The 24,711-nt window shown below is 44.1% G+C and overlaps 1 protein-coding gene across 5 annotated transcripts in view; it reads left to right on the top strand.

Annotated features, from left to right (window-relative positions):
- HIVEP2 (HIVEP zinc finger 2) overlaps nucleotides 1-24,711 on the top strand; it is a 177,166-nt gene that overhangs the window by 133,051 nt on the left and 19,404 nt on the right. For 4 of the 5 annotated variants that reach the window (XM_006128792.5, XM_075924322.2, XM_075924321.2 and 1 more), the window contains 3 exons: nucleotides 10,925-10,969; nucleotides 14,945-20,560; nucleotides 21,737-21,891. In XM_006128792.5, the coding sequence (XP_006128854.3) occupies nucleotides 15,155-20,560; nucleotides 21,737-21,891 (5,561 nt within the window). In that variant the 5' untranslated portion in view covers nucleotides 10,925-10,969; nucleotides 14,945-15,154. The remainder of the gene's footprint in view (nucleotides 1-10,924; nucleotides 10,970-14,944; nucleotides 20,561-21,736; nucleotides 21,892-24,711) is intronic. The other variant, XM_075924325.2, reaches the window with a different exon arrangement.

The raw sequence follows: 24,711 nt of genomic DNA, 5'->3' as shown, positions 1-24,711 counted from the left end.
GGAAGGATCGCATACAGGACAGATAGAGTAATTCCGTCTCTATGCCCATTTACTCCTTGGCCCTTAAATCTTTATACTGAAACTTCCAACAGGGTGGATAGGCTGCAAGTTGAGATGGATTTTTGGAAATGAACACCTGTGTACTGAGGACTTAACTGAGACCAACTTATTGCAAAATATACAGATATATTTACAGGTAGCCCTTTCTTTTAGGAGGCATTGACTTCAGTGGCCAACAGGTAAAAGGCGCTAATTTCGTAGGATGCATCTAGACTACATTCCTCTTTCGAAAGAGGAATGCAAATCTTGTGTTTCATTTGCATAATCACGTCCAATCGCTTTTTTGAAAGAACCCTTATTTTTTTTCAAAAGAACTGCATCTAGACTGGGTTTTTTTTTTTTTTTTTTTTTTTTTTTTCCAAAAAAATCTTTTTCAAAAAAGTGATTGGATGCAATTATGCAAATGAAGCGTGAGATTTGTAAATCTGTGCTTCACTTGCATTTTTCATTTCCCTCATTTGCATTCCTCTTTCGAAAGAGTAATGTAGTCTAGACACACCCTGCGGGCCTGATCCCACACATATTGAAGTAAATAGGACCCTCTTAGAATCGTAGAGATGGAAGAGACTTCAGTAGGTCATCAAGTCCAGTCCCCTGCCCAAGGCAGGACCAATCCCAACTAAATCAAGCTGAGACTTAAAAACCTCTAAGGATGGAGATTCCACCACCTCCCTAGGTAACCCATTCCAGTGATTCACCACCCTCCTAGTGAAATAGTTTTTCCTAATATCCAACTTAGACCTCTCCCACTGTAACTTGAGACCATTGCTCCTAGTTCTGCCATCCATCACTACTATGAACAGCCTCTCTCCCTCCTCTTTGGAACTCCCCTTCAGGAAGTTGAAGGGTGCTATCAAATCCCCCCTCACTCTTCTCTTCTGAAGACTAAACAAACCCAAATCCCTCAGTCTTTCCTCATATGTCATGCGCTCCAGCCCCCTAATCATTTTGGTCACTCTCTGCTGGACCCTCTCCAATGCATCCACATCCTTCCTATAGTGAGGGCCCCAGAACTGGACACAATACTCCAGATATGGCCTCACCAGAGCTGAATAAAGGGGAATAATCACTTCTCTAGATCTGCTGGCAATGCTCCTCCTAATGCAACCTAATATGCCATTAGCCTTCTTGGCTACAAGGGCACACTGTTGTGGAAGAAAACATTGTCCTCACTCTGAAGTTCGGATGGCGTGAGCCCACAAGAAGCAGACGACCCTAAAGGCAGTCGTCCTCCACACCCCAGTAGAGATTTCAAAAGGTCTCTTACCTCTTGCTTGGCGCCCTGGAGGTGAAGGGGGACGGTCTGCAGCCGCTGTCGCTGTCTTCAATCGGGCATTGCCATCCGAGTCACGGCACCAAATTGTGGAAGAAAACATTGTCCTCACTCTGTGTTTGTAAGCAACAAGTAGCCAGAGGCAGTTTTATTACGAGCTGCAACAAGGGAAAAACTGGTTCGGACGGGGGGGAAGTCCCCCCCCCCCCGAGGCAGATCTTCGAATACAAGCAATTATGAAGCAGTTTATATACTGTCCATTAGATATAATAACAATAACAATTAGTCTCCTTCCCATTACAAACACCAATGGCTAACAGTTATTTTAGTTCCACCCAGATGCTCCTTATCTCAAGGTCCCTGCCAGAGTCAGCATTCTATCCTTATCTTCGTATGGCAGCGTCTAATTACAGATATTGCGTTGTCAGGCCACAGACTTAGCCTGACTCTTGCTCTCTTGTTAACAAGACCAAGATAGCTGCACACAATTTCCCTTATTCCCTTTTCCTGCCTCCACGCTGTTGACTCATATCCAGCTTCTCATCCACTGTAATCCCCAGGTCTTTTCTGCAGAATTGCTACTTAGCCAGTTGGTCCCCAGCCTGTAACAATGCTTGGGATTCTTCATCCCAAGTGCAGAACTCTAGACTTGTCCTTGTTGAACCTCATCAGATTTCTTTTGGCCCAATCCTCTAATCTGTCTAGGTCACTCTGGTCCTCTACTTCAATGAGATTTGGACTGTTTCCCAATCATCTGAGCTATTCAGCATCCTCTATTTAGTCATTTGTGACAAACAGGCACTCCCCAAATTACAGATGCTCGAGTTACAAATGTCTGTATGTACAAATGCTCACCTACAACCTCAGGGGAGCAGGCAAGAGGCGTAGGTGGCATTGAGCAAGGTGAGCGAGGGCTGGAGGGTAGCAGCCAGCCTCAACCCTCAGCTTTCTTCTCCATGCCTATGGGCTCAATACAGACTCTGGCAGATCCCCCCCCACCAATCTCCTCTTCCTGTAGGATCAGCATGGCAGCCCCCAACCCATACCCTGCCCCTCCACCCCCCACTAGGAGGGAGCAAGTGATGTGAGCATAGGTCAGAGGAGCAGAGGCCACCGCACAGCCGGTGGCTGAATGACAGTGATGGTTTAAAGCATTGCTTCTTCTGGCTGCTCAGCTTCCCCTTTATGACACTGCGTCCTTCCAACCACTAGCTGTGTGGTGGCTCCCTCTCCTCCTGCCTGCACTTGTGCCCCTCGCCATCTCTTGATGAACAGGGTCTGGGTTCAGTACCCATGGGGGGAGGGGTGCAGCTGGGGGATGGGGTAGGGGGTGGCCAGAGCCTGCACTGAGCCCATGGAGTGGGGACAAGGGGCGGCTGGAGCGGATGCTGAGCCCATGGAGGGAGTGGATATGGGATGGCTGGAGTCTGTGCTGAGCCCATAGGAGGGGTAGCCTGCCTGAACCCCTCATGGGTTGGGGGGCAGTTGCAAGTGGCCAGAGCCTGTGCTGAGCCCTCCGATGGGGGAGCTGTTGAGAGCAGGGCTGGGGGCTGGAGTTGATGTAGAGCTCAGAGGTTTGGGGGAGGAGGCTGCCCGACTCAGTAGTGATCCTACAGGTGGTGGGGGGATGGGTCTGGAGGCTGCCTGCCTGGTAGTGAGTCTGTGGGCAATGGGAGTGGCTGGGGGATGCGGCTGGCCATGGAAACAGGGCCAAATTAAGAAAGCAAATTTAGGGGCTGCAACTCAGGGCCCTGGGTTAAGGGGGCGGGAGGGCTCCACAAAAAGATTACTGGCCTACCAAAAGTGCAGATCTTTTTGTGGGGTCTTCTTAGTTCAGAGACCTGGGCGGCATCCACTGAAGCCCCTATATTCTGGCCATGCCTGGCAGGAAAGGGATGTGGCTCTGTGCTCAACCATTCACCCTTCCCCCGGACTGGAACTGCAAGCACTGGGAAGCAGCTCTGCTTCTCTCGCCTGCAGGCTCAGCCCCTGCAGTTCCCATTGGCCAGAAATCAGGGACTAAAGGAGATGCGGGAGAGGTGATGCCTGCAGGCGAGCTCAGGGTGGGGATGTAATAGTGTAGTCAATTAACCGATAATTAACCGATAATTAATTAAGCAAAAGCTTATCGGTTAATGCAAGAGACTACACACAATCTCATCACCACCACCAGTAATTCTTTTAGCAGGCTGGCCAGCAGCCTGTCTCAGTATTGGCTACCCGCACTGTGGCTCTGCACTTAAAGTGCATTAGGAACCAGGCAGGCAGGCAGCCAAGCTCAGTTCAGGCTCATGCCAGGCCCAGGAGATCAGCTCCCACCCCTGGTCAGGGGCTGCTGCCACCCCACACTGTTGCATCTGTAGGGTGGGGCAACAGGCAGCCAGACCATGAGAGGAGCCTGGCATCCCACGCTGCTGCCTCTGATATTATGATATTATGCCTCTGATATTAGATATTATACCAGTGCTGTTTTTATAAATACAGACTCCGTCCTTACAACCCAGAAATTACTGTGCACACAATTGCATATACAAATAATTGTGAATAAAATCCTGTAACATGCATGCAGTCCTGAGATTCGAGAGTGTCTAAGTATGTCAGAATTAGTGCTTTACTTTCTATGATCCTGATCTTGTATTAGGATCTACTAGTGCAGCCCCTTAAACTCATGACCTTGTTGGAAATCCCCACAAGCACGTGTGTGCCTACATTGATCAGACTGAAAGATTGTGGTCTAAGATTTCCCCTTTGGCAGCTGTAACACAGGTATGTTTGTTTAATGATAAGTGTATCATCAGATATATATTTTAACATTCTCAGTAAAGCAATGTTTATTTTATACGTACATGAAAATGCAAAAATGCTGCAAAATGAGATTTTGTGGAACACTATGAAGATTAGCCCCACTCATTTTAATATACAAATGTTTTTAGTGTTCTTAATAATTCATTGTATTTCAAAGCAACAATTTGGTGGACTGCATCTAGTGATATGGCTAGCTTTGGGGAACAGCAAATGAATTCAGTAAAATAAGATAACATAGTAATAATTTTGATGATGGTGGAAATAAACAAACGAATAAATTGGGATAGTGTCTTCTAAGGTGAAAAAGATTACTACAGTACTCAAAAATACTCATATATAGGAGATAGTAGATTAAAGAGAATATGGTTACTTTAATTAAACATGGTTGCTTTTGTAAAATTGTATGTGCAAAGGATTCTATGACTTTCCTCCAGAAACACAAATATTCTTCTATTCTCAAATAATACAAAACCTTGCCAAGTGCAAGTGAGGAGCACAAGTATTTGCATTCATAGTCAGAGAAATTAAAATTCTCAGGATAGCTGTAGGATGCCAGCTACAAAACCATAATTAGAAGAGTCTCCTAACCCTAGACTGTTGGAAATATAAAGTAAAAAATACTTGTGATGAAGAAGGGGCAAAGGTTTTCACAAAGCTCAGATATCGGGGCACCTTCCTCCTTGTGTTTTCAATAAATAATAAGTCAAAGGCTGGAGAAATGGAATTTCTCATGTGATTAGGTGATCTTTCAAGATGCATAAGAAATTTGTAAGCAATGGTCTTTGTTCTGTTTTTATTTTCTATGTGCGAATGTAGAGCTCATGAAAGGTGCCATACTGACAACCCCAGAGACAAAATCCATCTGTTTCTCAGGGTACAAACATTGAGCAATTCTACAACTTCCCAGTGCTGCCAATGAGAGGAGGGGATGGGAGCTTATGGTGATTTAAAAGGTCTGGGGGCTTCTGGCCATCACAGACCCTATTGCATCAACAGCCAGAGCCTGTGCTATGTAAATCACCACCAGAGTTCAGCATGGTATGTGCTGGCACTCCTGAATGGTTAACTGCTAGCCTCAATCCTGCCCCTTTTGCTCCTCAAGGTTCTGCCCCTTCCAGGGGCATGAAGCTGAGCTCCTTCCCACCTTGCCCAGGGGCCAAGCAAGCATCTCCACAGGCCTGCAACTTCCACCAACTGGACCCCTAATGCACCTAACCTCCAAGGTACATGTTTGAAAGTGCAGTCTCCTTGCCCATTCCATTCTTGAATTCATAGTCTGCCAATGGTGCCATTTGTTCAGTCCACTTTTTCAGCTGTAACTTAGCTCTGATTTTGTCTTAATTAGTAATGACTTGAGGGTATTGCGGTGTGCTACCACTGGGACTTTTCTGGGATCTGGGCTATAACTCTCAAACGCATCATGGGCAACTTAAAGGCATCATATTGTAACAGGATTTAATCAAATGGCTGTTGATATGGGTATCATTGGCAGAGTGGAAGGAACTGGGGAAGGGAAATTATATAAAAGTACAGTAATTACTCATTTAACACGTGCCCGCTTAACACATTTTTGCAATAGCACGATTTTATTTTTAGGGAACATTTTTCGAATAACACGACAGTCTCCGAAATAAGATGAAAATAATCAAGTGGCAGACTATTTCGTACGGCAGTATAAGTTGGTGAAAACAGTGGTAATACACATGAGCGGATGAATACACATGGTCAGTGCTCCTCCGCTCACTCACGTGTTTATCTTTGTGTTTTAACAAACTGCGGCGACTTGCGTTGCTAGTTATCTTGTGTTGCTAGATATCTAATGTTGACGTTGATGACCCAGCACCAACAAAAAACTGACTTTGCCACCACCACCTGAAATGCAAGCCCCAACTTTTCCATTATTTTTAATGGGAAAATTGACCCTGCATAGCACGTTTTCGCTTAGCACAAACATTTTCAGAAACGCATCTATAGTGTTAAATGAGGAACTACTGTATTCTATTATTTACTGCCTGGGACCAAACCCTGAGTTAGTTCTGTACTTACGATTAGATCCTCAGTTGCAGACCATATTCAACTCAAAGATAGTGTTTGTGTTCCCTTACTTCTGATGTTGGTTGGCAAAAACCAGAGCAACCTGAGGACACTGTCTATGCCACCTGTATAAATATGAGGGTCTCAGGATAGAGTTTCTCTAGCGGGTAGTTATAGTGGTTTCAGTTCAGCTTTATGCTGACAGAGTGACACTCTGGGTATATCTACACTATAGAGTTTTTTCAGAAAAACGGCCGTTCCATCCATATCAATCACAGCTTAAATACAAGAGAGCATCCATTCAGTCTAGATGCTATCTTTCAAAGAAGCAGATGGCTTTTTTGATGCACTTTTGCAGTGTGGATGCTCTTTTTTGGAAGATCTCTTCTGGAAAAACTTCTTCTGAAAGAAGCCTGAAGTCTAGACATAGCCTCTCTGTCTGTCTCTCTCACTGCAGTCAGTTTTCTGTGTAAGGGACTCAAGATTTCACCTGAAATACATAAACTTCCAATTTTTTCATTTACAAGGATTTAATATGAACTACAAAATGGGAAGCAGCGAGAACTGTGCCTTACCATATTTTAATGCTTTCCAATACAGCCATTTACTAACTTTCTCTAGTTATGACATTTCAGGAGCTCCATAGTCAAATGAATACTTGTGCCTCATATATAGAAGACCCAGAGGATCCTAGAAAAAGGAACGAAAGGGAATAATGGTCCCTGTCTACACTACCCCGCTAGTTTGAACTAGCGGGGGTAATGTAGTCATCCGCAATTGCTAATGAAGCCCGGGATTTGAATTTCCCGGGCTTCATTTGCATGAAGCCGGCCGGCGCCATTTTTAAATGCCGGCTAGTTCGAACCCCGTGCCGCGCGGCTACACGCGGCACGGGAGTAGCTAGTTCGGATTAGGCTTCTAATCCGAACTAGCTGTACTCCTCATGGAATGGAATGAGGAGTACAGCTAGTTCGGATTAGAAGCCTAATCCGAACTAGCTACTCCCGTGCCGCGTGTAGCCGCGCGGCACAGGGTTCGAACTAGCCGGCATTTTAAAATGGCGCCGGCCGGCTTCATGCAAATGAAGCCCGGGAAATTCAAATCCCGGGCTTCATTTGCAATTGCCGATGACTACATTACCCCCGCTAGTTTGAACTAGTGGGGTAGTGTAGACATACCCTGAAAGAGCTAAATTCTTGATTGGACAAAAATACAGTTCCCGATTTCTACATTTTTTGTTAGTCTCTAAGGGTATGTCTACACTACCCCGCTAGTTTGAACTAGCGGGGTAATGTAGGCATACCGCACTTGCAAATGAAGCCCGGGATTTGAATTTCCCGGGCTTCATTTGCATAAGCGGGGAGCCGCCATTTTTAAAACCCCACTGGTTCGAACCCCGTGCAGCATGGCTACACGGGGCATGAACTAGGTAGTTCGAACTAGGCTTCCTAGTTCGAACTACTGTTACTCCTCGTGAAATGAGGAGTAACGGTAGTTCAAACTAGGAAGCCTAGTTCGAACTACCTAGTACGTGCCTCGTGTAGCCGCGCTGCACGGGGTTCGAACCAGCAGGATTTTAAAAATGGCGGCTCCCCACTTATGCAAATGAAGCCTGGGAAATTCAAATCCCGGGCTTCATTTGCAAGTGCGGTATGCCTACATTACCCTCCTAGTTCGAATTAGGAGGGTAGTGTAGACATACCCTAAGGTACTGCTGGACCATTAATTGTTTTTTTTTTTTTTATTTTATTCAGTTAGGGTACGTCACCACTGCATGCTTTTTTTGAAATAAGATATTCTGGAATACTTATTCTGAAATCTCTGCATGCTCTGGTTCCCCTCACTCAGGACACCACAGCACTCTGCAACATGGAGCCGGAGCCGCCCCTGGGCACTCTGGTACTTCTCTTGGCCATTTGCTGTGATCCTGGCAGCATGTTCTGCAGGCAGTAACAGTCTCCCTGGTGTGCCTCACTGGGGGTTTGTACCTCATTCCTTCCTCATGTCCTTCCACTTACCCCTCCCTAACCCCCTTTCCTGCTGTACAATAAAAGACACATGTTCATTTCAACAGTGCCTCGTTATTGAACAAAACTGAGGTGAGACTGGGGAAAGAAGATGGGAGAGGGGAGAAGGGAGGTTGGGAGATGGGAGGGGGAAACCTGGGAGGAGGGAGTTGTCAGGGGGAGGCAAGGAAAGGAAGCAGAAGGAGAAGCTCACGTCTCAGGGTTGGGGGTCTCACTGGCCCAACTGTCGCCCAGCACTGCGGGTGCAGGGGCCTCGGCATCCCTACAGGGGTGGAGAGGAAGAAGCAGGAAGGGGAGGAGTGGGAGGAAGAGCGGTAGCTGGGGAGGCAGCAGGTGCTGGAGCAGCAGGATGCAGCAAACTCTGCCCCAGCATTGATGACCACCTGGGGGGCACGGACCGTCCTGCCCCCCAGGATGCGGTCCACGGCACCAAAATAGGGGCAGAAGTCTGAATCTGCCCCTGGTTGGGAGCTGCCCTGTATAGCCCTGGCATATGCCTGCTGCAGCTCCTTTATTTTCATGTGAAGCTGCTCCTGGGTTTGCATGTGGCCTGTGGTGGCCGGGCTGGAAGCCATCTGCCTGTAGACAGTTGCGTTCCTCTGTTTAGTGCGGAGATCATGGACGTTGGAGGCATCCCCCCAAACTTGAATTAGGTTCCTGATTGCCACACTGGACCAGGCAGGCGCCCGCCTTTTCCAGCCCCTGGCAGGCTCCTGAGAGCTGACAGACTGCTCCTGGGGAGCGGTGGAGGGCTGGCTGGCACTGGCTGCTTGGCCCATGCTGGGGCCACTGGGTCAGGTGCAGCGACTGCTGGCTCAGGGCTGGCAGGCTTGGAGCTGGCACAGGCACTGTGGTCAGAGTCTACCCCTTTAAGGTCTCCGGGGAGATGGAGAGGGAGAGGAGTTTTCTTGGTTGTGCCCAGAGTGGCCACCAGGGCATACTGGGAAGGGCTGGAGGCCCCTATTTTGAAATAAACATCTACACAGTGCTTATTTTGAAATAGCAATTTTGAAATTGGTGCTATTCTTTGTGAAATGAGGTTTACAAATTTCAAAATAAGCCCTCCACTATTTCAAATTAATTTTGAAATAGCAGTTTGGCTGTGTAGGCGCTGGTTAAGTTATTTTGAAATAACGGTTGTTATTTCAAAATAACTTTGCTGTGTAGACATCCCTTAACTTATTTCAAAATAGCACATCTACATTGCAGGAAAGCCTCAAAATTAGTCCAAGGCAGGCTTCCCTAATGTAGACGTGCTATCTTAGTTTAGAGCCCCAGGAGGCACTGGGGAGGATTAACTTAGAATGGCCCTGGTGAGGGGCTATTTTGAAATAGCCGCAGTGGAGTGTCTACACATGCAAAATAGCTATTTTGGAAAAGGGGTTATTCCTCGTAGAATTAGGTTTACAGATTTCAGAATAAGCCATCCATTGTTTCGAAATTATTTTGTAGATTCTCAAATTATTTCAAAATAACACTAGTTATTTTGAAATAACAGTGCAGTATAAATGCACCCTTATAAACTGACATAGCTATCCCTCTGAGGCTTTTCATGATTGATATGTTTAATGAAATGAGAAGTGCATTAATGTGATCCTATGGTTTGGCTATAATTACATTGTGATAGAAAAACCTGGGTTTGGGTCCACTTCCAAAAGGGACTCAAAATTCAAGGCAGATGATGCAGTCTACCTAGCTTGCTGTACAGTTCCTGATCATTGTAGGTGGGCTCATCTCAGTCATTCCAGTGGGAGCTAAGTCCTGCCAAAAGTATTAAAGAAAACATGCGTCATTATTATCTGTTCTACACAGAGCAGTATAAATAAGGTATCTGTGATGCAGACCAAGGTAGGAATGAATAGAAGTTTCTTGCTGATTTGACTTGGCAAATCAGTGCTCAGTATGGAATTTAAGCAAGCAGTTTGCACATGAAAATAGGAAAAATTTAAGTTTTGAAATATGTTATTAAAGTACAATACCCAGCATACACTGTGGTTCTAACTGTGCTAGCTGTGGTCATTTGTAAAAGCTGTTGCTAATGTGTGTCTAGCATTGTTTCTCTGACAAAAATGAAAATGGATTATTTTTTCTGAGAACTATGTTAGCTGAACTAGGCTATACATAATCCTCCTAATTAGACTATAGTACAGTTTTATAGAATGAGTGAAAGAATTTTGTAAATTATTCCGAGAACAACATGGATATGAGGATAACTTGGATTTTTAACGTAGGTTCATCTATCTGCATTGGAAAATCTCTTAAACATGTATTAACTTTCTGTTCAAGCCACAGAGGCTACATCCATTCCATGTCTTAAAATCAAGCCCCTTATTTCAAAATATAATGGACTCACTATTCCAACATCCCTCATTCTATGAAGAGCAAGGGACGTTTTGGAATAGGAATTTATTTCAGAATAAGTGCTGGGTAGACAACGCCAAATTTCGAAATAAGCTATAATAAGCTTTGAAATAAGATAAGCAATTTGTGTAGTGCAAATTGCGTAGCTTATTTCAAGGTAGGGTGCTGCGTTGACACACCCAGAGGGTATTAGTGGCTTGAGATTTATCAGGCTTTCTAGGTGAAGCTTCTTGCCCATGAGCATGGGAAGTGTATGGGCAGGAGGATTTGTCAGGCACAGTTGTACAGAATAAGAAATTACCATACTTCTCTGTCAGTTCTATATTTCAAGACTTTCTCCTAACTGCATTTATTTCTTTCACAGGAATATTCAAGATAGTAATGTGTATTAGATGGATAGAAGATGCAGGTAACTTTTTTTATTATGAAAAACAAAATTATTTCTTTTCCTATTCTGCTCCACTTTCCTGTTCTTTGCCAGTTTTTTTTGTTTGTTTGTTTATTTTTTCAACTCAAGTGCAGCCTGTAGCCATAGAGCTATAATACATTCCATCAGTTTCTTCCCTTGGTGTATTCCGTTATTTCGAAATAACCGTACTAGTGTCTACACGTTCAAACTGCTATTTCAAAATTAATTCGAAATAGTGGAGCGCTTATTTCGAATTTGGTTAACATCATTCCATGAGGAATAACACCAAATTTGAAATTGCTATTTCGAAATAAGTGCTGTATAGACACTTATATCAAAATAGGAGGCCTCCAGCCTTCCCAGGGTGCCCTGGTGGCCATTCCAGCCTCAACCAAGAACACGCCTCTCCCTCCCCCCTCCCTGGAGCCCTTAAAGGAGTTGACTCTGGCCTCAGTGCCTGTGCCAGCTCCAAACCTGCCAGCCCAGAGCCAGCAGTCACTGCCCCGACCCAATGGCCCCAAAACATGAGCCAGCAAGCCACTGGCAGCCAGTCCTCCATCGCTCCCAGGGCTGGATTAAGAGGGAGCGATGGAGGACTGGCTGCCAGTGGCTTGCTGGCTCATGTTTTTTTTTTTTTTTTTTTTTTTTTTTTGGTGCTCCTGCTTTGCTGGTGCCCTAAGCACGTGCTTAGTCTTCCTATTGGGTAATCCAGCCCTGATCGCTCCCCAGGAGCAGTCTGCCAGCTCCCAGGAGCCTGCCAGGGCCCAAAGAAGGCAGTCGACTCCCTGGTCCAGAGTGGAGATCATGGACCTTATTCAGGCTTGCGGGGGATGCCCCCAATGTCCATGATCTCTGCACTAGATGGAGGAACGCGGCTGTCTATGGCACAATAGCTGTCAGCCTGGCCACCAAAGGCCACATGCGAACCCTGAGCAGGTTTGCATGAAAATCAAGTTGGTCCGGCGAGACCCACAGCCCTGAGATTCCCTGCCCGCTTCTTTCCCTTGCTTCCCCCTTCCAGCTCCCTCCTCCCAGGTTTCCCCCTCTCCTCTCCCACCCTCTCTTCTCCCCTCTCCGACCTACTTTCCCCATCACACTAGAGTTTCATACCCTCCTCCTCCCCAGTTTTGTTAAATAAAGAGAGTTTGTGTTCATGAAAATACATGTATTTTATTTGACATCAGGAAGGGGGGTTAGGGAGGGGTCAGTGGAAGGACGTGAGGGAGGAATGAGGCACAAGCCACCAGGGAGGCTCTTAGATCTCCTCAGGGTGGAAGCTCTCCAGCAGGGCCTCCTGGATGCTGACAGCCCCTCGATGGACCTCCTGGATGGCAGCCTGCAGAAAGTGCAGCCAGGCTCGCAGCAACGCGTCCACGAGAAGCACCAGAGTGCCCAGGGCAGCTCTGGCTCCATGTTGCAGAGTGCTGTGGTGTCCCAAGTGAGGGCAACCAGAGCACGCAGAGACAAAATGCTTTGCTGTCCCTCATCGAGGTAGACAAGGAAGCAGGAAAAGCTGAGAACTGGCTGTCCGGGGGTCCCTTTAAGCACAGGCCTCAGATAGCCTCAGGCAGCAGCCACGCAAAGTAACTCCTGACCTGATGCCCTGCCGGACCTGGTTCTGGCCAGCCTTAAATGCAATTCAGCATCCACTCAGTATGGACGTGCTATTTTGAAATAGCAAACGCTATTTCGAAATGCATTTTGTGTGTAGACATGTTATTTCAGAAGAACTTATTTCAAATTAACTATTTTGAAATAAGATATTTCAAAATAACGCTGTAGTGTAGACATACCCTTGGTCTTCTATGTGGTGTGGAGTCTTGACACCCTTTTTCCTTAGCCTTGTTTCATCCTGGAAATATACTATATTCTGATAAATACAACAGAGATCCTGCATTTTTCTTCCAGTTCAGGCACTCAGCTTGGATGCATAAACCATGCTCCTGAGTTTGTTTATTTACAAACAGAACTGTGGGAACCAGTCGTACTTAAGCATATTGTGATAGAAACCTGGCTAGATACAGTTCTAAATTACTTTTAAATATGACATGGTCAAGTCTCCTAAATGTAGTTTTTAAACTACTTTCATCAATAATTCTTCTCTAGCAATGTATTCTGCCTAAAATGCTACACTGTACTCTTGAAGATGAAGTTGTGAAGTGATAGGAATAGTGTTTTACCTTATATAATAAAAAGGTAGTAATTTACATTTTATTGTGTCAAGTAATTATGTGATCTAGTGATGAAAGCAAATTATTGAGAGTTAGAACATTAGAATGGCATACTGGGAAGACCAGAGGTTCATGTAGCCCAATATCCTGTCTTCTGACAGTGGCCAAATCCAGGTGCCCCAGAGGGAATTCACAGAACAGGTTATTAAGTGATTCATTCCCTGACACCTATTCACAGCTTCTGGCAAACAGAGGCCAGGGACACCATCCCCGTCCATCCTTGCTAAAAACCATTGATGGACCTCTCTTCCATGAATTTATCTAGTTCTAATTTGAACCCTGTTATAGTCTTGGTTTTCACACCATCCTTTGGCAAGGAGCTCCATAGGTTGACTGTGCATTGTGTGAAAAAATACTTCCGTTTATTTGTTTTCAATCAGCTGCCTAGTTGCTGTGCTATAAGGAGTAAATAACACTTCCTTGTCTTTTTTGTACTTTCTCCATCATGATTTTGTAGACCTATATCATCGTTTTAGGCTTGTCTTTTTCAAGCTGAAAAGTCCCAGTTTTATTAATTTGCCCTCATATGGCAGACATTCCATACCCTTCATTATTTTAGTTTCCCTTTTCTGAACCTTTCCCAATTCCAAAATAGCTTTTTTTGAGATGAAGCTACCACATCTACACACAGTATTCAAGTTGTGGGCATACCGTGGATTTATATAAATGCAATGTGATATTTTGTGTCATATTATCTATCCTTTTCTTAATGATTCCCAACATTCTGTTTACAGCTGTGACTCATCTCATAAAGGACTTATTTTCAAAACTGCATAGTAATTCTTAGGGCCTTGATTTTTTGGTGTCCAACTTGAGCCATCTTAAATGGTCCTGATTAGAACACATTAACTGTTCAAAACTTTCTGAAAATCAAACTCCTTGTCATAAGGTGTCATAAATTGGACACATCAAAATGAGGCAACAAAGTTAGTAGTTTGAAAACTTAGCCCTAGTTCTTTCTTTTCTAGCCCTAGTTCTTTCACTGACTTATGTGACCTTCATTTGTCTTCGTAACCTGTTCATTCCCTGTCCACACATTCACTGTTCTCGCTCTTGTCCATAGGGTTTTGTGAAGCTCAGTTAGTGTTAGTAAAATCCCGTAATAAGCTTGGAGAAAAGGTACAATGCAAATGCAGATTACTACTGGTGGACCTTACTAGTTCAGCACTCTGAGGACATGGGAGTTTGTCGGACCAGGGGAGGTCAATGATCCTGAGCTCCACTTCGGGCCATTGGCCCGCTCCCCACCACAAGTTCCAGTCACTGGGCTCCAGTCAGGTTCCACAGAGTCCCAACCTCTGGCCCCCTTTGCTGACTGTGGCTTCCCAGTGGCTGCTGACCCTGTTGCTGACTTTCCAGCTGGGACTCCCTGGGGCTGGGACTTTCCACCTGCCACTAGCCCTACTGCTGCTAGCTCAGCTGGGGCTTACTGGGGCCAGGGCTCCCTGGCTGCCACTGGCCCCACTGCCAACAGCCTGGCCCAGGCTCCCAACCACTGGACTCCCAACCGGCTCCTAATCCCAGCCGCCGGGGCTCTTTCATCCAGCAACATCCAGGATCTGCTGGACTGTGGATGTTGCCGGACCAGAGAGTTCTGGATTTTAGAGGTTCAACTAGTACATTCTTATTACATTTTCATATTCTTCACTCTTCCTTTTGAAAAGTTTGAAGCAAATTAAATTGCTCATGTAGTGATTGTCCACTTTTATATTAATCTGTGTGTTTTTATTTTCTTCTCTTACAGGTAGCTGCATTATTATGGAAGAGATGAAAAGGACTTTGCTATAGTAGATCAACAAATATCTCTCCGAGTCTTTCTGCATCTCAGCATTTGTAATGGAAGATGATCAGATGCCATACCAAGTCCTTGCAAATGCATGATAAACTGCTTGGGAAAGTTTCTGCCATGAGCAGAATTGTATGATCATTATATTAGCATACAGACTCACATCTAATGCCTATAAACTACTGTGTGGAAAGCTCAAAAGAGAAAGATAAGTCTGTGAACTTGCAGCAGCTCTGGAAAAATGGGAGCAACAAAACTTTAAAAAGCACAGCACTGGACACACTCCATGTGTCTGCACATCTTTCAAGTGAACTAGCACTTAAGACCTTGTGTAGCAAAATGGACTCTGGGGACACAGCTATAGGGCAAAAAGCTACCTCAAGGTCTGGAGAAACTGCTAAAGCGCCAACTAGATGGAGGCAAGAACATCCAGCTGTTAAGATGAGCAGTTTTGGCAATCAAGAAGTACAGAGGCAACTGCAGACAGATCACGAGCAAATCGGAACCCCAGCATCAGCACAGCTTTTTAGTTCTGGGAAACTTGGATCATCCAGTGAAGCTGGACAGCAAGTCACAGAGGAGCAATATCCACAGCATCGGCCAAGTCCCTATTCATGTCAACATCCGCTTTCTTTTCCCCAGCATTCATTGCCACAAGGGTTCTTGCACAACATCAAGCCGCATCAGAGTTTGGAAGGTCATGCATGGCAATTTCCTGGCCACTTGCAATCAGTTTCCTCCGAGGACTTATTTTCTTTTCACTTGCACAGCCATAGTGGAGGTTTCTCTAGAAAGAAGATTTCAAGTTTGAACCCTGCTTATAGCCAATATTCTCAGAAATCAACAGAACAATCAGAAGATGCTCACAAGAAAGAGCACAAACCCAAAAAGCCTGGCAAATATATTTGTCCTTACTGTAGCAGGGCTTGTGCCAAACCTAGTGTACTTAAAAAACATATTAGATCCCACACTGGGGAACGTCCATACCCTTGTGTTCCTTGTGGTTTCTCTTTTAAGACAAAGAGCAATTTATACAAGCACAGGAAATCACATGCCCATGCAATTAAAGCAGGATTGGTACCTTTCACAGAATCAGCTGTATCTAAGTTGGACCTAGATGCCAGTTTTATCGATATGGATGCAGAAATACATTCAGATGGTGAGCAGAGTACAGACACAGACGAAGAAACCTCATTGCTTGTGGAAGGTTCTGACAAACTAAGCCCCGTCCCACAGATCCCACTGGACATTGCTAACAGAAGTAGCTTTCCCTCATCCATAGATGAATCATTGGGAGGTCCAATGAAAGTGCCCATTTTGATTATCCCTAGAAGTGGGATTCAATTACCCAGTGAGAGTCCACAGTACGTTGGATCTGACATGTTACAAAACCCATCCTTAAGTACTAAATCTGATGACTCTCATACAGTTAAACAGCGACTTGCACTAAGACTGTCAGAGAAGAAAGGGCAAGATTCTGAGCAGTCACTAAATCTTTTGAGCCCACATAGCAAAGGAAGCACTGACTCTGGTTACTTTTCCCGTTCAGAAAGTGCAGAGCAACAAATAAGCCCTCCAAATACTAATGCAAAGTCTTACGAGGAAATCATCTTTGGGAAATTCTATCGGATGAGCCAAAGGACAGAAAAGATAGTAGCAACAGCGAATCAGGAACATAATTTAATGGGTAGAAAGGGCAAAGTGGAACAGCCACTGCCTCTGGTAAACACCAGATTAGATATCAAGATGCTTGAAGAACATATTTCTCATCTAACTCCCAATAAAGAAGCACTCATTGATCCCAGTAAACTGAGCACTATTACATCTACCCAAGTCTTCAGTGGTAGCAGTACAGATTCCAAGCAGTCCCAGACTAATACATTATCCATCAAAAGTGAACAGAACCTTTACCCAGGAAGTCAGCAGAGTGACACACCTGTACTTTTAGAGCCTCCAGTGGATGCTTCTCCACTGATTAGAAGTAACTCCATGCCAACATCGTCTGCAACCAATTTAAGTGTCCCCTTATCTTTGAGAGGAAGCCATTCCTTTGATGAGAGAATGACTGGTTCAGATGATGTATTTTATCCTGGGACTGTAGGAATATCCCATCAGAGGATGTTAAGAAGACAAGCGGCCTTTGAGCTGCCCTCAGTGCAGGAGGGGCACTCAGATCCAGACTACCATGGAAGAACAGGAAAAAATATCCTTGTTGCTGCCAGCAGATCAGCGGGTGGTGAAAAAGGGTCATCCTTGAAGGAGAAGAAATTTACAGCAGGAGAGAGAACCTTCTATGACTATGATGCTTGTGGAAAGCACTACAGAAAATGGGAAGAATTTGAAACTCAGAAACTGAACTACAGAGACATGGCATGCTCGGGTGGGATAAGGCAAGGAGGGGAGTGCTTTGTTGATACTCTGGGACAGTCTCAGCCAGTGCCGTCAGCATACGGAACCACATTTGAAAACAGAAAACGCAGAAAAGAGAAGAGTGTTGGGGATGAGGAGGATGTTCCCATGCTTTGCAGCAGTGGTACTGGCACCCCAGTGGGAATGCTACCATCAGATTTTGATCCCAAACCCCAAATTCAAGAAGGGCCAAGAGGCAGGTTTGCTTTTCAAGGCCTAGATAGTGCTGCCCATTGTCACCCAGAACATTTTGAAATCTGTAGACCTCCCCTGCAGTCTGGAAGCCTTTCAACTTCATTAGAAGAGTCACCTTTAACTGCAGAACAAGAAAAGTCAGCAGAGGCACTGAGCAGAAAACCCCCTGGAAATGTCATCTCTGTCATTCAGCATACAAACTCATTGAGCAGGCCAAACTCATTTGAAAGGTCTGAATCTACAGAACATATTGCTTGCCTGCAGGATAAAACATACTCACTCTCTGAAACCTATGAGAGTGAGGTGTCTGAGTCTCCAATGAGCCCCGAGCGGACTCAGCAAACAGAAAATGCTGACAATGTGAATAAACCATTTCCATCCCAACAGCCACAGTCATATCATATGCAGCCCAGACTGGTTCGCCAGCATAACATACAAGTACCTGAGATCCGTGTTACAGAGGAACCAGATAAACCTGAGAAAGATAAAGAAGTTCAGACTAAAGAGCCAGAAAGACCTGCTGAAGAATTCCAGTGGCCGCAGAGAAGTGAAACTCTCTCCCAACTCCCAGCAGAAAAACTGCCGCCCAAAAAGAAACGCTTAAGGCTTGCTGACATGGAACACTCCTCTGGAGAGTCCAGCTTTGAATCCACTGGCACAAACCTCTCTCGCAGCCCTAGCCAAGAAAGTAATTTGTCCCATAGTTCAAGTTTGTCAATGTCCTTTGAAAGGGAAGAAAATACCAAGTTCATCGTGCCTTCCAAACAGGATGAGTTTGGAAAACAGTCTGAGTTTTTAACTGTTCCAGCTGGTGCTTACTCACTTTCCGTCCCTGGGCATCACCATCAGAAGGAAATGAGACGTTGCTCATCTGAACAGATGCCTTGTCCACATGCTGCCGAAATCCCAGAGATTCGAAGTAAATCCTTTGATTATGGGAATCTGTCTCATGCTTCAGCAGCCGGGGCACCTTCTGTAGGGTTATCTCCATCACGAGAAAGGAAGAAATGCTTTCTGGTCCGTCAGGCTTCCTTTAGTGGATTCCCAGAGATTCCCCAGACTGATCAAAGTCTGGAACAAAGTATAAAGCAAGAGCAGATGGAACACATACATGCTGGTCTCCGGTCTTCTCAAGTTGCTTGGCATCATTCTCCCACCTCTGTGCTTCAGCCCCTTCAGGGAGATGGCTGTGGAAAACAGGCTGTTGGTTCTGGTGCCCAGCTTATCCAGCAACAGGCCCTCCTTGCAGACAGTCAAGACATTTTAAGGAATCCTTTGATTCAGCAAGCACCTTATATTTCAAATAAATATCCAGCAGAGCAACAGCACCTATTTGCACATCAGGAAAAGGTTCCATTCCCACCCATTCCCAATGCCTTATTTCAGTTTCCATATCCTGCTGGCTGCATGGTTCCCTTGCCAACTCAGCAGCCTGTCTTGTGGCCATCATGTTCAGAACCTTTGCAGAGACACTTGCAGCATCATTTTGTACAGCAGTTCCAAAAAGCTTATGTCAAGCAACCTTTCCACACTGAAATTCATCCAAGTTATCACCTGGAGCATGCTCAAGAGCATATTGGAAAGAAATCTGCTGAATATGTACATGCTAAGGAGCAAACGTACCAGCGTTACTCAGGAACACCTGGGCAATATTCAAAAAATACCGTTGCTAATTACCTACCAGACCTTAGCATTAAATCAGCAGATACCTCTTCTGAGCACCATCTACCAACAGGTTTTGACTCCACAAACGATGGATCTGTACAGTCTTTACCAGGAACAGTTGTTCCTGTCAGGCTTCAAACCCACGTGCCATCGTATGGTAGTGTCATGTATACAAGCATTTCCCAGATCCTTGCCCAGAACAACAGCCCCACCATTGTCATTTGCAACGTGGATGAGAGAGTTTCTCCAAGAACATTATCAACAAATGCAGCTATGCATGGACTAGGATTTAACATAGCCCAGATGTTAGGTCAGCATGGTGGGTTAGAAAAATACCCTCTGTGGAAAGTACCACAGACTCTACCACTTGGCTTGGAATCCTCCATCCCATTGTGTCTGACATCCAGTTCTGACACTGCCTCCACGCTGGGGGGAAGCAAACGAATGCTTTCACCAGCAAGCAGCTTGGAGCTCTTCATGGAGACCAAGCAGCAAAAAAGGGTCAAAGAAGAAAAAATGTATGGACAGATTGTTGAGGAGCTAAGTGCAGTAGAGTTGACTAATTCAGATATAAAGAAGGATTTTCCCAAACCACAAAAGCCTCAGCTAGTTAGGCAGAGCTGTGCCACTGAGCCAAAGGAAAGTGTGCCGTCTGTGTCATCCTCTTCTCCATTGTCATCCTCTTCATCTCAAGACTTCTCATCTGCTAGTGTGCCAACAGCTGATCCTCTTCTGAGCAGAGAAGAGCTTTCCAGTTTTGATTCAGCATCACCAGGACACAAGTCCAGTGGCGCCTCCGAAGGAAGAGATTCCCCAGAAGAATTGGATGTTGATGAAACGGCATCAGATATGAGCATGAGCCCACAGAGGTCTTCACTGCCATCAGGAGACAATCAGGCAGAAGACCAGCTGAGACATCAGAAATTGCCTCCTGGTATGTTGGTCCAGATGGCATCCAAACCAAATGGAAAAACAGCAGGCTCAACCATCCTCCTAACAGATGGAGCAGATTTTCAGCAGATCCTTCAGTTCCCTAGTCTACGCACTACTACTACAGTGAGCTGGTGTTTCTTAAACTATACCAAGCCCAGTTACATTCAGCAAGCAACCCTCAAATCTTCTGTTTATTCTTCATGGTGCATTAGTTCATGTAACCCAAATCCATCAGGGTTAAGTACAAAGACCACTCTAGCACTTCTAAGGTCCAAGCAGAAAAACACCGCAGAAATTTATTCTTTGGCTGCGATGCATAGACCTGGAGCTGGTAAACTGACCTCATCAAGTGCATGGAAACAGTTTGCTCAGGTAAACAATAGGTTAAAAAAAAGTTTACTCTAGACATGACACTAAACAGAAAATTGAAATAATTTATAATGCATAAATCAATGTAAGGACAATGAAAAGCAGATATTTGACCATTGCAATTCTCAATAAGTAGAAAGTGTACCTATTATAGCTTGTCTAATGTTTTGAATAGAAAATCCATCATCCCTGAAAGGTTAAAAAGGGTTCATAGCAAAATGTGAACATATGTCCTGTTTAAGCAAGCATGTGCCGCTTTGTCACTTTTAAAAACATCCACATTGGAAAATCCCAAAGTATAGCAAACTCTGTGAGATAATTCTGGGACTATGGCTCTTGCTCCCTTTTCTCTCTCTGCATGCTCTGACAGATGATGCAGGATATGAATTCAGTGACAGTAGAAGATGATAGAAGAGCAGGACATTTGAGAGCCTTATTTTATATAGATCATTCAGGTTTTTTACTCCGTCTTTTTTTTTTCTGGTTGCAAACATTGACATCAATTTGAATAAAGACTGAATGGCAACGGAGTAGGGATCTCTATGTTTGGTCCTAACTAAATGATCAGCGTACTACAGCTTTGATTGGCCAGTGCCCCCCAGTTCTGGGTGTCAGAAGCGTTGATTTACAAAGATCTTCTTCATGGACAAAGCTCTAGAAAATGTATGGTAGGGAAAATACTGTACTTGCAGCAGATTAATTTAAAAGAACTGGCAAGTCTTTTCCACCTTTAAATTCTATGATTCTGCTCTGGAAGAATGATATGGTAATGCTTTTGTTGTGTCATAAGATAAAGCCCCTTTAAAAGTCTTCTGTTCTTCCCCTCTTCCATCTCTTAACATAGTAAAGAGTGAAACTAATTGGCTTCATGAAATTGCATCCAGATTTAGAGGGGAAGGGATAGCTCAGTGGTTTGAGCATTGGCCTGCTAAACTTATGGTTGTGAGTTCAATCCTTGTAGAGACCATTTAGGGATTTGGGACAAAAATTTGTCAGGGATGGTACTTGGTCCTGCTGTGAAGGTAGGGGACTGAACTCAAGGACCTTTCAAGGTCCCTTCCAGTTCTTGGAGATAGGCAATGTCCATTAATTTTTTTTTTAATTTAAACTACTTGAAATGAAGTGTGCATTTAATCTGTGTTCCAGATTGTAATAACACTCTTTGACTTTGTTCCACAGATGAAACACGAACCATTCTTCTTGTTTGGCAGCAAACTTGAAAAGAAAGTAGTGGGGAATATTATAAAAGAAAGAGTAAAAGGAGAGAGTCATGGAGATAAAGACATTTCGTCCAAACAGACTGAGCCAGTACGAATTAAAATCTTTGAAGGAGGGTAAGAAAATGTAACTGGAAATATCAAACCTAGATTATCAATTCAGAGTAAACTATTTGAACTTGAACATAAATGAATTAGGGAAATTAATAGGCTTCTGGGCTACTGCCATGGTTTGTAGCTCCCTGTGCATTCTTTTTCCTGGTTCTGTCAGTCATACAACAAAATAGTAGAAAACACAGTAAAGCCTGTGTACTTCCTTTCAGCTGTGCTTTGCTATTAGCTGAGGATTCTGGAACAGTTTGTATATTGGGGGTGCTGTAAAACCTGTGTATGATGGAAACCACTTCAAGCCAAAGGGTACTATAGCACCTCCTGAACCTCTAGTTTCAGCACCGATGTCATTAGTAGAACTGTACTTTCTGTATACATAGAAAACATTACTGAATTGTCAACTTTTCTTTTGGGCTGCCTAAAAGAGGACCGAGGGAATAATATTTTTGACTTCTAGGCAATCTTCTTGCATTTAATGGACACTTGGCAGATAATCTTTCTGTTTTTGTGCAACCAACAAGGAAGCTATGCACTCCTATTTTTATTCCTGGAGTATTTTAAATTTTTTACTGAATGTTTACTTTCAGATACAAAATTTTCATTGGTAATAAAATCTATGGCATCAGAGTTCAGATATGAGAACAATACATTTAAAAACAGAGTTTGATCTCCTGCTGGCTGTAACAGCAATGTGCTTTAGCACAATTGATTAAAAACAAATAAACAGCAAACAGCTGAGGAAAAAAAACAGACCTAAAAGTGCACTGATGTAGTTTTTTGGCTGATGGCATATTAGCTTCTTATGATAAGCATGTTAAGTGTTTAATGGATTGTCCGTTACTATTTATTCTTAATACACACAATAACAATATTATTTGTACTGTATTTTTAAAATCTGAAATGATCGTGGCTGTACACTGGGATAGTGAATGTCTAAGTATCCAGCTGGGTAGTTCTTTTCTCACATGTGAAGCCCAAGGGTTCTTCTTGCTCTGCAGCAGTCTCTCAGAATAACTAACCAGTCAAGACAGGGTCACCAAGGGTATGTCTAGACTGCATCCTCTGTCAGCAAAGGGATGCAGACTAGGCAGGTCGACATTGCAAATGAGGCAGGGATTTAAATATCCCGTGTCTAATTTGCATAAAAATGGCCACCGCGTTTTGCCGACTCAGCACTTTGTCAGCAAAAAAGACAGTCTAGAGGGGGATCTGCCGAGAAAGAAAGCCTGTAAGGTGGCATAAGGGATCTGTTGAAAAAGGCTTTCTTTCTCGACAGATCCCCCTCTAGACTGCCTCTTTTTGCAGACAAAGTGCTGAGTCGGCAAAACGTGGCAACCATTTTAATGCAAATTAGGCACGGGATATTTAAATCTCTGCCTCATTTGCAATGTCGCCCTGCATAATCTGCATCCCTCTGCTGACAGAGGGATGCAGTCTAGACATACTCCAAGTGTTCAGCAATACATTCAGCCTTCTGTCTTTTTTCAGCATTTTTAGCGTCCTTCATTAAAAGGTGTGTATGTGGGTGGGGGCAGTCTCAATCACATAAACTTTGATATTTCTCTGTCATCTGTAGCAAAAAGGGGGCATAACCTGCATCTTTCTTGGAAGACTGAGAATGCCACCTCTGAGATTGTTCCAGGGTCGGCCAACCTGGGAATCCCTGATTCTGGGTGTTCCCTGTGGTAGTGCGTTGTGCTACTTACCAAAAACCAGTGAACTGGCTACAAAAGAGACTTTTCAGTGACCCAAATTCAGAGGTGAGTCTAAGTTTATGAGACATAAAGTGCTGCTAATTAGACTCTCACCCACTTACAAGTGTGTATCTCACACACCTGCCCTTACATATCATCTCTGAATTTGGATCACCCATCTGAAAGGATCTGAATTGATGTAATGTGTATGATGAGTGGCCAGAGGAGCATAGTTCAGCAAGAAAAGCAACTTACTAGAGACACAGAAATACATCAGTTTCAGCATGCCACCATATATTGTATCTAAGCCTTTTTGCACCTTTATCAGGAAATATCTTAATTATACCATCTTAGACTTCTTAACACACTCATAAAGTCTAAGGGAGTATGAGAATAAATGTGCCTAAGTGAGTTGTTTCATGTGGTCCACAGAAGATAGTAAACAATAAAATAAATTATTTTGTGCAGGCTTAGTCTTTGCTTTACCTATGCAGGTTTCCTCACATTGGTAATAATGCCTTTAGAATGACAATGTCAGGTAGCTTGATTCAAATGATGTTATTTGAATAGCAAAATCTCTTTCCATTACCTATGACTACAGAATCTTAGGAAGATTGTAAATGATATTCTGCTTGGAAATGTAACAGTTTTAAATTTCATTTGCTTGTATTCTACATCCTACAATACAGTTCAGTCAATTACTTACAGTTTACACTGAAAGCAGGGTGGGGAGGCACGGGGAAAGACCTTGCAGGTCTTAAGATCCCATGCTGTTTAATGACATGGACTGAATTGCCACTAGATTTCATTGCAGTGAGTTCAAATCCAGCCCAGATTAATAATGACCATAGCTATTGTTTGATGTCTGTGTGGTAGAAAAGGTGAAATGAGTAAAGGGTACTAGGCTAGAGGAGGGATACAGAGTGGAATGTGATGTGTTTGGAATAATGAGGCAGAAAGTGGATCCTAGCAGCTCAGTTTCAAATGGACTTAAAAGGGATAGCTGTCTGGAAAGGATATGGGGACATAAGTAGCTAGACAAGGAGGGCCTGATGAAGAGCCTTGGGAGTCTGAACTAAACAAAGAAGCTGAATATTTGAAATGTTGTATCTTTGGAAGGGAAGGGGAGCAG

This window comes from Pelodiscus sinensis, chromosome 3 (genome assembly GCF_052426305.1).
Source record: "Pelodiscus sinensis isolate ZL-2025 chromosome 3, ASM5242630v1, whole genome shotgun sequence".
Lineage (NCBI taxonomy): Eukaryota > Metazoa > Chordata > Testudines > Trionychidae > Pelodiscus > Pelodiscus sinensis.
The sequence above is the reverse complement of the archived record's forward strand: the minus strand, read 5'-3'. Positions and strand labels throughout refer to the sequence as shown.